This window comes from Bemisia tabaci, chromosome 2, assembly GCF_918797505.1.
Source record: "Bemisia tabaci chromosome 2, PGI_BMITA_v3".
Lineage (NCBI taxonomy): Eukaryota > Metazoa > Arthropoda > Insecta > Hemiptera > Aleyrodidae > Bemisia > Bemisia tabaci.
In genome coordinates this window covers 36889108-36905138 of record NC_092794.1, presented here as the reverse complement: position 1 = coordinate 36905138, position 16031 = coordinate 36889108, and the positions used below count along the sequence as shown (strand labels likewise).

The following is a 16031-nucleotide window of genomic DNA, read 5'->3' as shown; positions in this document are numbered from 1 at the left end:
CATGACGCAGCAAAGAAGCTGGCCGCCGAAACCTGTTCAGGAATAATTGTTTTGCCTGAACCAAACATCTACAAAGCTACCTTCGATGGAAATTTTCTTGATACTTCAAACGATGTGGCGGTCTTCACCACGTCTGACCTTATCGGGGGATGCACCAATTGGGAAAAACACCCCGGCTTCGTTACATTCGAGTACAATAACATCGTTTTCTACTGCTGCTATATTCACCCATCACCTGCTCTAACAATCACTCAATTCAGAGACTTTTTAAATAAACTTGACCACAATTTGAAAAGCAGAACTAAACCTGTTATTCTTATGGGCGATTTTAACTGTCGCTCGACGCAATGGGGTGACCGCCTAGACGACCCTCGGGGCAAGATCCTCTCCGAATGGCTCTCTGCAAACGACCTGATAGTCAAAAACGACCCATGCTCAAATACGCCGACTTTCTCTGGTCCCATGGGAAACTCCTATATCGACCTTATCATCGCTTCTTCGTCTATTCAAAATCGCTTAACTAACTTAATCACCCACACCGAAGAAAATATGAGTTTTCACAACACCATTACCTTCCAAATCAGTTATGAATCAAACAGCCCCAACCAGTCTAGCTCCAAAGAAACCTCTCATCAAGGTTGGTGGCTCAAGAAGGAAAAATTCCAGGATTTCACCAAGCACACCAAACAAGCTGTACAAAATACAACCATCAACACTGTGCTAACAGCCCTGACTTGTCTGCAAATAATCACCCAGGCATGCAATAAAACTTTCAAAAGGAAAAGCAGCAACAACAGAAAAAAACCTACCCCATGGTGGAACGATGATATACAACATCTTAAGAAAAAATGCTCGTCAACGAGAAGACTTATCACCCGCACAAAAAACAAAGAAGACAGAGATCGCCTTTTCAACGAGCTTAGAGCTGACAAAAGAAATCTACGCATCGAAATGAAAAACGCAAAGAGACAACTTTGGAGCGGTTGGATTAATGAGCTAGAAAAAGACATTTGGGGTCGTGCTTACAAGATCAGGAAAAGAAAACTAAAATCCCCACCAACTCATGACCAAGCCTCCCTTTCAGATCAAGAAGTTATAACCGCCATCAATAAACTATTTCCAACACACGAGAAATGCGATTGGCCTATCTTCGTGCAAGAGGATTTCCCTGACATCACCACCGAAGAACTTGACAGAGCCCTCTCCAAAATCAAAAACAAGAAAGCACCCGGCCCTGACCAAATAAACCCAGAGCTTGCTAAAATGTTTATAAGATCAAATAAACAGGAATGCCTTAAAATGTACAATAACTACCTCAAACAAGGCATTTTCCCCAACGAATGGAAGAAAGGTCGCTTAACACTGATCTCTAAGGGTAAACCTGGGAAAAACGAAAAATCCTTCAGACCCATATGTATGCTAAATGTTTTAGGCAAAGTTTTCGAGCTTATCATCATCGGAAGACTCCTCCCCGAGCTAGAATTGTCCCCAAATCAACATGGCTTTCGTCGCGGACACTCCACCACAGACGCAATCAACAAAGTCAGAAATGCAATTACTCAAAACCTTAATATCGACAAAAAACATCGTCCCTCAATGGCCATACTGACCTTGGATATCAAAAATGCTTTCAACAGCTTAAGTTGGAGGGACATTCACGAGTCTTTACTGGAGAAAAACATCCCCTCCTATATAATCCAGATAATTCTAAACTACCTTACAGATAGGTACATCACAATCAATGGTCTCATTTTTGAAATCAACTCCGGTGTACAACAGGGTAGCTGCATTGGACCCCACCTTTGGAATGTGTGCTACGACAAAATTGTAAATCTCACAACAAAATCCGTCGCAGAAAAGATCGCCTATGCTGACGATCTTGCTATCATTATTGAAACCAAAACAAGGCGAGAACTCACAAAAAGCACCAATCAAATAACGTCTGAAATCAACGAAGAATTGGCAAAAGCTAAATTGGCTCTCGAACCTTCCAAAACGGAAGCCCTCGAAATTGTGGGAAAAAAGAAGAAGAAAAAGAGGAAATGCAAGCTCAAAGTGGTAAATCACCCTATAACACCAGCTCCGTTCATGAGATATTTAGGTGTATGGCTCGACGAAGACGGATCACGTAACACACACTTCAAGAAAATATCAGAGAAAGCCGCCAACGCTATCAAATCCTTCAGCTGCATTCTTCCGAACATAGACGGACCCTCGTTTATGAAGAGGAAGCTTATCCCATCGGCCATTCTCTCGATCATCTTTTACGCTGTTAATGTCTGGGCCGCAGGAGGAGTATCAAACAAAAACAAGAAGCTTCTTACAAAAACCATTCGTCCTCTCAAGCTGCGTATATGCATGGCATATAGGACAGCCTCGAACACAGCCCTCGATATGATAAGTGGTATCCCTCCCATAAATCATCTGATTAAAGAAAGGCTAAAGCTCTACCATAGTGAAGCGGACAAACCCACCATCAAAGCTGCGATCAGGGAAGACTGGATCACGGAATGGAAACAGGACCCTTCTAAAGATACCTGGCTTAAGAAACTCATTGTGGACCCGGAAGAATGGCTTACCAAGAAATTTGGCGATTTAAATTTCTTCCTAACGCAGGTTCTAACTGGACATGGCGCCTTCAATAGCTACCTTCATCGTATGAAAATCTCACCATCCCCCTTCTGCCCGTAATGCCCTGATGCTCTCGATACTCCAGAGCACTCTATTTTCTTGTGTAATAAATTTAATTCGGAGAGAGTTATTCTAGAGACAGAAATTAAAAAGACATTCACCACCGTAAATTTCCAAAAATGTTTATTAGATTCTAGAGAAAATTGGTCCAAAATTTGTACATATATTAAAATAGTCCTCACAAACAAAAAAGAAATAATAGACCAACAGATATATGCCGATGCATGCCAACTGGCGGATCCCGGCGTCGCTAACAATAACCCTAGCTGACTCCAGTAATTTTCATTACTACTTATCTCTTATTCTATTTTATTTATTCAGCAAAAAATTTGCCCCTAATTTGTATTATAGTTCTAATCATTATTGTTTCTCTTTAATATCTATTTACACACTTTTACTGTAAGTGTATTTCAATTTATGTAATCTATTGCGACAATAAACAATAAAAAAAAAAATAAAAAAAAAAAAAAAAAAAAAAAAAAAAAAAAAAAACTCCATTCTAAACAAGTACTGTCTATTAAATGTTAAATTTTTTATAGGTGGTTATTTTAATATACAAATGGAAAACCTCTTGGACTCTGATAATATTGAACTTAGGCAACTTGTAGACTCCTATGGCACGTTCTTTTCACATGATAATGTACTAACAAGATACGGAAAAGGATCCAGTAGTTTCTTGGATAATTGTATTATGAATGGACAAATAATTAAATCTAAGATACATAGACTGTCATTCACTGATCATCCAGTAGTTTCTTGGATAATTGTATTATGAATATTGTTCATAGCACCTCCGAATTGACAAAATTGATTATACATGTTTGGTGATAGGTCGTATCTAGGTAGTATTTCATGAATAAAATTTTTTGGTTTTTTAACACACTTAATTATGCCTATTAATTTATGATAGCACCGGTTGCCATTTCATCTGCTGTGATAATTAAAGTTGTTTGAACCACCAATGACAACTGTGATAGCTTCCTCAGTGAAATTTTTAGTTGGATCTTCTAGATTTTCAATTACATGTTCGATCATTGCATTTGGTTTGAAAATAGATATTATATTAAAATTGCTATTACTACCTAAAATATCTTTGAGAATAAAAGATAAACTTCGACCATGTGAAGCACTGAGTAATAATAAGTGTATTTTTGTACTATTTTGTAGGGCATCTGGAATAAAAGAGTGATTAAATTTTTCTCTCAGAATTTCGGCTGATGGACTGTCAGGATTATTTTATTTTTTTGGCATTTTATTGGTATTAGTTTTTGATAGTAAGATGTCATCAGTGTTTTCATGTGATATTAGCTGATCTGTTAGTTTCTTATTGTCCCTTATTAGTTTTTGGATTTTTATATTACTTAACTATATTTCAGCTAATTGTGATTCTATCTCTTTTGATTTATTATCTAACATTTTCTAACTAATTAACTAACTCGAAAAAAATCTTGACCTCAAATGATATCAGACATTTTGAGGTTTGAAACGGAAAAGACAGACAGTGTGAGAGTTACTTTTCTTTTCTCCTTATGTAATTTTCGAGAGATTAATATTTTTCTCCTCTCATTTTTTTAAATTTTTTTCAGATACATACTAATTTTGTGACAAGATCTCATAGGGTTGATGGGTTTTTTACCCTTTTTGAGGGTTTTTTGATGGTTAAGACTTAACAAAGACAGTTTGCTCCAATAGACTCTAACAAACAATTTGATGACATTTTTTAAACTCTACCTCTTGGTTCCGTCCCGCAAGATAAAAATTGCACTAAATGCTACAGCTAAAATGCGTTGCCGAATGTGGCGACACACCTTTCTGAATGTTTCTGATGATTTTATAGCTCAGATTAGCGTTAGTCTATGATTTTTTTTTTGATAAATATGGCAATTTTCGTGAACATTGTAACTCCTTTCCAAAAAATATTGCCGGAGACTCAATGATCATAGCTAATTTATAGCCAGAAATTACTTATTTGCTTCAAAATCGGCGTTGGTGACGTGTAACAGACCAGACATTTGCTTGGACCGCTGCATGGCTCCCGATGCGTGTGCAGTGCTCTCCACGAGCCAGAGATTTGACATCCCTGAGCAAGTGATGGAGCTCTGTCAATTTTGATGCTAAAATAGAATATGTATACACCAATTTCTTTGGGAATTTATGCTTTTTCACGTCGTGCAAACAAATTTTGAATTTTTGGATTACAAAAAAGTTATCAGCATAAAACTGAAGAAACGGAAATTTGGCAAAGTTTTTTCAATTTTACGGACAACGCTTTATAGCTACTTATGAGGCAGCAAACTTCAAATTCGGATTCTACGACCCCAAAAAAGGGGGATAGGTACCGTGAACCCGTGGTGTAGTCTGTTACGTTCAGTGACATCTGATAAGCGAACGAGTTCGGACGTCTGCTCTCCGAGCGCTCCAACTCTAGTGCTGATAAGTTACGCGTTTTTGCTTTGTGATGGCCTCTAAGTCACCGGGTGCATTTTTATATTGCCAACATAATAATATTGCAGAGGTCTGTATTATCTGTGATATTAAGATTGTTTCATGTTCAAACCAAAAACCTCATTTTATTTGTGTACATTGGAAAAATCTCCTTGTGTGCACAAAGTGTGTAAATCTACCAGTTTTCAGCAGTGAGGAAGCCAAAAAACTCTGTAACGCTAATACCAAATCAGGTACTTCTAGCTCCACTTCTACTCCCGTGAATACTGACATATCCACTTCCGGAGATATTTTTCTTCCATGTGTGAAAATTACTCACTCTAATACACCCAAGAATACTTCAAACACAGATGAAGATGGATGGACAACAATCATACCCTCCAAAAGGAAACATCATTCTTCCACGGGTTCACCACAAAAGGATCCCAAGAAAAAGCCAATAAACTCTAATGTTAATAAAAACAAGAAAAAAACTCCTGTGAAAGTTAACCTTAATAATTCTAAATTTAGTGTACTCGGTGATTCAAATGCTAATAGTGAAAAAATTGTTAAACCCTCCCTTCCTCCTCCCATATTTGTCTCACGAATCAAAGATTCAGCCAAATTTAGGGAACTTGAAGTCGATCCAATTGCCTTAGCGGCAAAAATGAAAGCAATCAATCGCACTCAACTAAAAGTTGTTGTCAACTCGATTGATGAGTATAAAAATTTAACTAACTCTTTTAAAGAGAAAAAGATCCCTTTTCATACATTTCAACCTAGAAATGTTAAAGCTGTCAGAATGGTCATTAGGGGTCTACCTGTGGACTTTTTGACAAGCGACATTAAAACTAGTCTCGAAAAAAGAGAAAACATTATCGTCAGAAACGTTAGCCAAGTACGTAGATTAAAAGATAAAAGTAGACTTGCCCTCTTTTTTGTTGATTTCGAACCGTGGGAAAATTTCTCTGATTTTAAAAAAAGTTCAGACTCTATTAAGGAAATCAAACAATTTTTAATCTCTTTCGAACCACCTAAACTTCAAAGAAAGATCATACAATGTAAAAACTGCTGGTCTTTTGGTCATGCAAAAGGAGGATGTTTTCGTCCCCTGCGTTGCATTTGGTGCAGAGGTTTTCACGTCGCACAGGAATGTCCCATAAGAACCCCCTCAATTGAGGGTATTCCAACATGTTCACCACCTCCAATCTGCGCGGGGGTCAACACCCTGCAAATTTCCTCGGCTGCAAAGTCAGATCCGAAATACAAAAACGGATATTCCCCCTCTGAAAAAAGAGGAAGTAACTCAAAATGCAGAAACACAAGGTAAAGCCAAGTCTTACTCTGATATATTACGCGGCGCCAATCATAGTCAAGATCAAGTGCAATCTTTCCAATCACACAAAACCCCTGACTCACAATCAACTATGAATGAATCAATTACCATCAAAAATTATCAACTCCAATTCGAATTATTTGAGAAGAGACTGGATAAACTTGAAAAATTAATAGAGTCGCAAACTCAAAACTTCAAGGAAGTTGTGTTAACTTTAACAGAATTTCTAGAAAGAAATATAGGCAAAAAAGCCACAGTTTAAATCTCACGCCTTCTAATGCTCTTTAGACATTTAAGGAGAAACGTAAATTTTTTGTTTAGGAGTTAGGACGGAAAACCCGTCATAACCAGCTAAGATAATAGAATCACTATTATTTTGAAATAATTAGGTTTTATTCTTTCCCCACCTGTTTTTATTTTAGGTGGTACAATTTGTTAAAATTAGTTAATCTTAGCAAACAATAAGCTAAATGTTAAAACATGCTTTTTAAAGACGTAAAAGTCTAAAAGCTGCCCTGTGCACATGAGTTGTGTTTTGTGAAAAAAAAAAAAAAAAAAAAAAAAAAAAAAAAAAAAAGTCTGTCACGTTTTTCCATAAAAAATCCCTGGACTATCATATTTACGTGGCCATATTGCCAAACGACTGAAGCCAAATTTTCGTTCCCCCTTCAAGGTAACACCCCCGCACTCTTTGAGTGCACAGACCTTAACCTCAGCATTCGTGGTTCGTTTTTTGTTAAGCTTGAGTTCACCATCAAAGGTATGTGTTAGAGAAGTAGACTTTGAAGATTTTTGGGATGTAGACTTAGCTACAGCCTGACGGTAGAGGTAAACCCCTACATATATATAATTCTTAGAATCCTCATATCTTGAGGATGATACCTTAAAATAACCATAGCCTCATTCCAGAATAGTATGAGCAAGAAATTCAATGATAACTGTCGGGTGGTTGAGTCGCCATTGCACCTAAAAAGCAATTCAGGGGCGATTTTTCTCTTAGGATGGCTCCAGGCTGAATAAAACTTGGAAGTGCACTAAATGGGAACATGACACGTTGTTTGATAATTATGTCGGGCTCTGATGTTTCATATTTTTCGTATCTCAGTGGGGAACTGCAAATACTGCGAGAGTGGATCTTTTTCACTGTTTTCGGTTTGTATGAGTCATTATCTCTTTTAAAACATTATTACCTTCACTGAAACTCTTTAGTCAATTAGATGGGACTGAAACGCACCCAAAGACACCATTTTTGAATTCCGTTGCTCCGTTGTTTTGAAAATTGCAACTAGAAACTCAAATGAGCAAGATGCGTGTAGTTATAGTGTTAATGCCTCCCGGGCTGTGTTTTGTTGCCAGTGCGGATGGATCAGTGACTTGCCCTGATTGGCTACCACCACTCATAGTGACCCTGCACATGTAAAAGAGGTTGGAAAAATCATTGACTATACCTATTTTTTAACTGAGTGTTGGAATCTATCTCAGAGTGTAATAGTTGTGCTTTGTTGGATCTTTCTATGGCTTGTAAACAGGCTATGTTTGCTTTCTTGAACTCTGCTGTTGTGCTGAAAATGAAAGAAAACTTAAAATTAGAGTTATGGTACCATACAAACCTGAATGGTCCATTTATGACTTCCGACACTTTACCCAGTGGGCCCCTCAGTTGGAAAACTGACTGAATAGCCCGATAGCGGATAGTTCCAGAGGCCAAAAACAATTTATTTGAACCCACCTACAGTACTTTGCATTAGGCAGTATTAACTTCTTTCAATAAACAAATTAGAGGTGGATATTAAGCGCCTCTAAGAAAGTTAGAGACAAAGAATTTGATATGACATCATAACATAAGTGCTTGGTTTTGCAAAAACAGAAATACAGACTCATTGTTGAGGGAAAAATTCATTTCAAGTAAAAAGCTTGACCCAAGAGCGGTTTTTTTTCGCCCTCCCCCGCCCCCGGAATTCATTCAAGCTTTGTCTATTGAATACTCATACTTGAGCACTTCTTTTCCTAAATTTTCAGACCTCCGAAAAATTTTGGGCGCTAGGGCGGGGGGGGGGGGGGGGGTCACAACCTGTGAACCTCGATATCTCTTGAACAAAGAAAGATATGAAAGTCCGGTTTGGACGAAAGATCGTCAAAAATTGCATACTTTAAGATTCTAAAGGTCAAAATTCCAAATCAACAAGTCAAGGTACGAGTCAAGGTCATGTCAAGTTAACATATGTGCTTTTTTCAGTTTTTCAGTCCAGAACAGAACAAAGAATACACAAAAATCTCAATTTTTTATTTGAAACAAAACCAGTTTCTTAAAATTGTTCGTATTTTCCTGCATTCCATGAGCACGGTGCGCTTGAACTCACTTATTATGCGATTTGAATGTACATAAAAAATTCAAGTTGGAGGTTGTAGTGGGGTACTCCCTGATGGGCTTTTGGGAAATTTCGAAATAGGTTGTCGGAGTTCCTGGAAAAATAATCGCATTTTTGTGGTTTTTCAGGGGTAAAATAGCAAAATAGGCCATGGGGCGACAAATTAAACCCCTCCTTGCTCATCCTTGCCTTGACCGGTCTGAATTTTTGGTATGTTTTCACCTAGTATAAGATGTGACTTTTCTGAAAAACTTCATGCCCATACAAAATTTTTAGCCCCCGCGGCAGCGGTGCCAAGTTGCGGACTCCAAAATATTGAATTTGATAATAAAATGAAGGTTATGAGGTGGGTTTTCCTCCAAAACTTCACGAAAAATGTGCAGTCTGAGAGTTTTCGATAAGAAAAAGCATATTTGGAAAATTTAGAGTTGCAGCATTGCCAGCTTCACGATTTAAAATTCGTCAGAATGACCCGATTCGCGTTGCAACCTCAAGGTCTGGATTTTTATTTCGTTCAGAAGTGGGCATTACGGTGCTTCTATATTCTATGCATTTAGGTACCATGAAAATTATGCCATTACTTACTTGATGGGTGCAGCTAACTCAACAAGAGAGGTCAGATAAAGCGACGAGTCAGTGGAAAACGAGTGGTTTGGGTTGACAGAAAGTTCTCTTTGTATGACACAAAATTTACAAAACATCTTTAATTTCGTTGTCTAGTCCACTTTTGTTATGAGGGAATTTATTTCAATATAACTGAAAATTATTGTAATTTTTTGCAAATTTTTTATTCTTAAATTGATGAAGGTAATTTTCTGGATTCGAACTATCCAATCCGCTGTGAAAGGAGGTCTAATTCGGGGACTTTCAAACTTTTTTGAGTCGTCGTTTTCCACTCATTTTATTTGTGTTTTAATTTTTCATGTTTTTGAGAGAAATTTGGGGGGTAAGATTTTAGATAGAATGTTCACAGTATTGACAGCAACAGGGATAAGGTCTGGGGGGTGGGAGAGAGTTCTCAAATTCTACTTTCTGTTGATGGAGTAGATTTAAGGACTTTCTCTCAACCCAAACCGCTGGCTTTTCCCCGAATCTTCGCTTTGTCCGGCCTCTCTCGTTGAGTTGGCTGCACCCATCAAGTAAGTGATGGCATAATTTTTATGGTACCTAAATGCATAGAGTATAGAAGAACCGTAATGACCAATTCTGAACGAAATAAAAATCCAGACCTTGAGGTTCCAACGCGATTCAGGTCATTTTGACAAATTTTAAATTGTGAAGCTGGCAATGCTGCAACTCTAAATTTTCCAAATATGCTTTTTCTTATCGAAAACTCTCAGACTGCACATTTTTCGTGAAATTTTGGAGGAAAACACACCTCGAAACCTTCATTTTATAATCAAATTCAATATTTTTGAGTACGCAACTTGGCAACGCTGCCGTGGGACCAAAAAATTTTGTATGGGCATGAAGTTTTTCAGAAAAGTCATACCTTATACAAGGTTAATACATACTAAAAGTTCAGATCGGTCATGGCAAGGATGAAGAGGTTTAATTTGTCGCCCCATGCCCAGTGTGCTATTTTACCCTTAAAAAACCACAAAAATTCAATTATTTTTCAAAAATCTCAAACACTCTATTCGAAATTAGCCAAAAACCCATCAGGCAGTACCCTACTACAACCTACGATTTGAATTTTTAATTCTGAAAGGAAATCACACTTCGAAACCTTCATTTTATCATCAAATTCGATATTTTGGAGTCCGCAACTTGGCAACGCTGCTGCAGGGGCAAAATTTTTTGTATGGGCATGAAAGTTCAGAAAAGTCACGTCTTATACCAGGTGAAAACATACTAAAGATTCCGATCGGTCAAGGCAAGGATGAGGGAGAGAGGTTTTAATTTGTCGCCCCATGGCCAATTTTGCTATTTTACCCCTAAAAAACCACAAAAATGCGATTATTTTTCCAGGAGCTCCGACAACCTATTTCGAAATCGCCCAAAAGCCCATCAGGGAGTACCCCACTACAACCTCCAACTTGAATTTTTGATGTACATTCAAGTCGCATAATAAGTGATGAGTTCAAGCGCACTGTGCGAGTGGTCCATTAAGCTGGGGAACCAAACGGTTGCGAAATTATGAGCGATTGAAGTTATCGCTCAACGCGCGCCGACCTACTTTCGCGCGCCAAAAAGCCGGATTTGTGTGTTATTGAATCAGATTGAACGTTCAAACCGTGAAAAATAAGTTTATAGGGGTTCTAGAGGGTCGCTGAGTTCAGAAATTACAAAAAATTCACTTTTTTAAAATTACAGCTCCGTAGCGCTACTTTAGAGGTCCACCGAGCGCCGAGCGGCCGCTCAGAGGGCTCCATTACTGCTTTTTTTAAATTTAAACCTGAACACACGTTCGAAGTAAAGCTGCAAAGTGGTGGCTGTTTAGTCAAGTGTTGCTCATCGATGCATAAAAGGAGAGCGGCCCGCTCTTCTTTCACGCCGATGATGTTTCAGTACAAACACATTCACTGAAACTATAATAAATAATTTCTCCTCAAGTTCCGACACTGGACAGATATGAAACACAAAGACATGATTTAACTACGTACTTGGACGTTCTCGAAAAAGAGAGCATCAAAAAGAGATTTTGACAGGGAAAGAAATGAACGCCCGACAGGTGACACTGTCATATATGAGTAGTAATTTAAACATAAGATGTGTTTTATTCGATGTGCTCTATTACTTCTCTCACTTAACAATACAAATATCTGACTAGTGCTCACTGAGTACCAACTGCAAACTGTCTCTTAATCCTCACCGTTTTGTGCAGAGAAACGGTCAAAGTCGATATTTTCGATTTCACCGCCTCCATTCACATTCTGGAGATTAGGTACTGTCCAGAACAGCAACAAAGTACCAAATATAAAATATTGGTGTTGTGAATCTGGTACAAACTTCTCACCGATAATGTCACTACCATGTACTGATACAGCTACACTGTATTCTGATAAATGATGTTTGGACTCTTCGTGCCCTTTAAGTAGGCATGCCTTTTCTGAACTTATTCGCGCGAGTTCTTCCTAGTTTTGCAGCCTGGTGCGATTTTTCCTCAAATACAACAGCATTAGATTCACGATTCGTGATGTATGGCCTCGTAAAGCTGATTGTGAGTCAATGAAGATCAAGATTTATTCTAAATTTAAACTTGGAGCTTTAAATTCAGCGCTTAAAGTTCAATATCGGACTTATTAAAAGAGAGAATCATTAATTCCGCGAAAAGAGCATTGAGGAAGAGTATCTATTTTCGTTATCACGGGTTCAACGGTACCGCGTTGCCAGGGCTTGGTCTTGAGCTGCTATTATCAGGCTTTCGGCCTCCCCTTTCAGGTGTCCGTTCGTCAGCCATAATGCTGACTTGGCTGCATCTACTTCTTCCTTTGCAATCGTTCTGGGATATTGATTCACGTTGTTCACGAGTTTCACGTTGAGTAACAAGTGCAAATGTGTCTCCCTGACAAATGAAAGCAAACAGTATTTTTCAGAGCGTGAAACTTCTGTTAATATAGAATGTATAGAGTTGCTGTTTGGACAGATATTATTTTTTTGGCTGATCCTCCAGAATCAAGTATCAAAACAAAGCTCTCTGACCAGCGCAACGGACCCATTGACTCAAAAGAATTGGTACTTCTATTTATCGAAAAATGTCAAATGAGAAGCGTTATTCAGGAGGAGCATTGAATACCATAAGTCCCAATTAGATCGGCTGATTTCACAAAAAATCCACACTCGCCATGATTTTGACAGGGAGTCAAAATCTTTGTCTTTACTTCATTCAGCTATACCTAGGAGGGTTAAAAGGTAGTCTTGATTTTAAGACCAAGCTAAAAGAATTCTAAATAAAAAATGTCCTCAGATAGATGAAAACTTCATTTTCATGAGATATTAAAAGGAGACCTTGGGGCAATATGTCAACCATTATGATCGTCAATATTAGAGGTGTCGTCAGCTAAGTTGACAGTTGTTTACTTTCGGTTTGCAGGCGTTTTCGCGTCACTACTATCCACATGAAAACATCTGGCTCTTTCAGAAGCAAGAGCACAAGCTTGGATAAGTTTTTTTAATACTTTCAAACCTTGTAACACTTTAATTTTTAGCCACACAGAAATCAAAACCACAAAAAAGTTGCAAATCATAACTGATAAGTGGTTTTTTTTACGATACGATCATGAGACTGATGTTTTCAATGTGGATAGTAGCGAACGCCGCTTCGTTCAGAGGCCCAAATTCGTCGTTGGCGCTTGCAAACCAAAAGTAAACAACCGTCAACTTAGCTGACGACACCTCTAATAACTCAAGAATTCTAGAATGGATTTATTATTCAGTCAATGAATTTTGGTCAAATCATGGGCAAGGAAAAACATGAGCTTTTCGACTGGAAAAATAAAAACGAGGATACGTTAGGACTTCTAAATCCAAAAATTAAAAAAGAGGAGAGGCTGAGGCAAAAAAGAAGACAGAAACAGGACACTTTGAATACAAACAAAAGGGGACATTTGTAAGTAAAATGGACAATTTCTTTTTAAAAAAGGACATCTTTACATCACCTATGATGTTAGCGTCAAGTTTACGTACTTTTCTCCCTTTTTTTCTCTTTCAAATGTAGATGTACCATCCACACGGAAATTTAAAAGTATAGCCAAAGATATATCTTTTTGATCCACCGTTTAGAAACAGAAATGACTCTGAAGGTACGCTGCTTTTCTCCTTGGTGACATCTAGACTGTCATCAGTTACCTTTCCATACATCAAAAGTGAATTTGAGAGGTAAGGTATTCTTGAAATTTTGGAGGATGTTAAACACTCAATTTTTAATTCTTAGTCTTGAAATACTTTACTCTGGAAATCTGTAAATCGATCTGGGAAAACTTAAGTGATTTTGACACGCCAAGGAGCATGCAATACCTATTCAGTTTCCACGCCTTAATTTTTGAAGGGAAGACCAAATGGCATTAGTTCCATCTCATTTTCTAATATACTTAGAACAAACGATATTGAATGTTACCAAGAATTCACAGAAAAATAGAGGCGAAAGCAACTGTAGCGCTACAATGGCGAAATAGTTTGGCAGCTAGAAAGTGAATCTGAACCTGCGAAGGGCAAATAATTGTAAAAAAAAGAGCCTTGAAAAATCTAAGAAGACATGTCAGAGAAAACAAGGAGGGATGCCAACCCAACATAAGTACCTAAATTATGACTTAAAAACTAAAATTAACAGCCTTGTAAGTCACATTTTAGCACTGTTGTTGACAGCAATTGAATTTTCTGCCGTTGGCTCATACTCAACATGTCATCAGAATCGACCGATCAGGGTCTTACACATCTTATTTGCTCATTGTCTCATTTAGTGTGTAGGGAATCTCGCCTTCTTCTCTGTGTGCTCGACTAACATGTAACTACCCAAGTAGCATGGATTGCAATTTCATTGCAATGGATTGTGAGTTGATTGCAATTTTTGCTTGTTGCCTATACGTTCATTTGAAGGCGCTTAAAAAGTTGCAATTTTATTGCAATAAGTTTGCAAGAAATGTAGATTATGCTTGTTGCCTAACCTTCTTTTTCAAGGCACTATAAAGACTGCAATTTCGGTGCAATCATGTTGTAACAAATTCACGCCATGTGCCTGGCATCCAATTCTCTAGTTGTTTTAAAGTTTTTTCGACTTAAATGTCTCACCTAACCCATATAGCCCAATATATTTTGAAAATATTGTCACTTTTATCAAAATATTTTCATGGCAATATTGTAATTAAGATATTTTCAAAATATTTTTAAAACATTTTAAAGGAATATTTTGAAAATGTTTACAAAAAATATTTTTAAAATAATTCAAAAATATTGCCTGTAAACATGCATGTTAAAAATATTCCTTAAGAAAGTTTTGAAAATATTTTAAAAATATTTTTTGAAAATATTTTTAAGTTCTCAAGTTAGTATGTGGTGTAATTTACACCGGTGTAAATTTAGTGTGAGTACCTATTCGTGATATCGAAAAAAAAATCAGACAAAAAAAATATGAAAAAAATAAATAACACGAAAAAAAATAAATAATAGGCAAAAGAAAGAAGCCTGAGAAAAACGGCGTTAATCAAATCTATGATGAATGTTGAGCCACGCACTGACGCAATGCATGCGATAACAGCCTTAACAGGCGTGATTTCAACTCAGCTCATCATCAGCTCCCTGAAGCTCAGTGGAAGAGTGCTCCGCTTAGACATTCGCGGGTCGGGTTCAAGCCCACTCAAGAGCGTCCGGTATTTTATGCTGCTAAACGTCGTAGGACATTAGGTAAGCATGGGTTCGAATTATTATAATTTCCCCGGAAAATTTAGGGGTTGAAATTTAAAGGTCGTCAATATTGAAATTTCTTTGCAAAAAAAAAAATTGCAACTTTTTTACAATGAGGGGGTCAGATGTTGTAAAATAATTGCAATTTTCTTGCAAGAAAATTGAAATCATCTGGAAATTTTATTTCATTTAAATTGCAATTTTTTCGTTGCAAAATGCTACTTGGGTATGTGCTCCCTGTTTTTCTACCGAATAAAAAGGTCTTCTCGTTATTAAAGAAATGTTATTCCTTTAATCCTTTACGCTCTGCATCAGGTTATGGGCCTTACGTAGTGAGTTGGTCGAAATTTGTTCCGGTTTTGCGTTTTGGTTTGAGTTTTGTGTCGGTTGTAGCGTGGTGCTGAATCTATTATCACAATGGAGATGCATGTACACGGCTACCTGAAATTCAACGGCAAAAATTGGAATGTCTGGAAATTTCAGGTCAAGGTTGTTCTGATGGCGAAAGGTCTCTACGCTCTCACGGTAGGAGAGGAAGAAGTTCCTGCTGAAGAAAAGAAACTGGCTGAGTACAAGTTGAGGGATGCCAAGGCTCAGGAGGTGTTGGTCACAAGAATGGAAGATGAACCGCTCTCACACATCATGACCTGTAACTCGGCGAAGCAAATGTGGGACAAAATGCAAACTATCTATGAGCAGAAGTCAAATGTAAGTGTCCACCTACTTCAACAACAGTTCTTTAATTTGAAGTTTGAAGACTCTGTCTCCAATTTTGTGACTAAAATTCAGAATCCGTCCACTACGTTAAAGCAATAAGGCGAAGAAATCTCTGATAAAATGATTATGACTAAAATCCTTATGAGCCTACC

At 37.6% G+C, this 16031-nt stretch overlaps 2 protein-coding genes across 6 annotated transcripts in view; one reads left to right on the top strand and one right to left on the bottom strand.

Annotated features, from left to right (window-relative positions):
* Sec20 (vesicle transport protein Sec20) overlaps positions 1-16031 on the bottom strand; it is a 37478-nt gene that overhangs the window by 12569 nt on the left and 8878 nt on the right. For 3 of the 5 annotated variants that reach the window (XM_072297263.1, XM_072297262.1, XM_072297265.1), the window contains 2 exons: positions 12146-12328; positions 7900-8013 (listed from right to left, as the gene is read on the bottom strand). In XM_072297263.1, coding sequence (XP_072153364.1) covers positions 7900-8013; positions 12146-12328 — 297 coding nt within the window. The remainder of the gene's footprint in view (positions 1-7899; positions 8014-12145; positions 12329-16031) is intronic. The other 2 variants (XM_072297264.1, XM_072297266.1) reach the window with 1 other exon arrangement.
* LOC109030592 (uncharacterized) lies at positions 3179-6445 on the top strand. Its single transcript, XM_072296606.1, has one exon. It carries the CDS (start codon positions 5150-5152, stop codon positions 6443-6445), a length of 1296 nt encoding a protein of 431 aa, XP_072152707.1. The 5' UTR covers positions 3179-5149.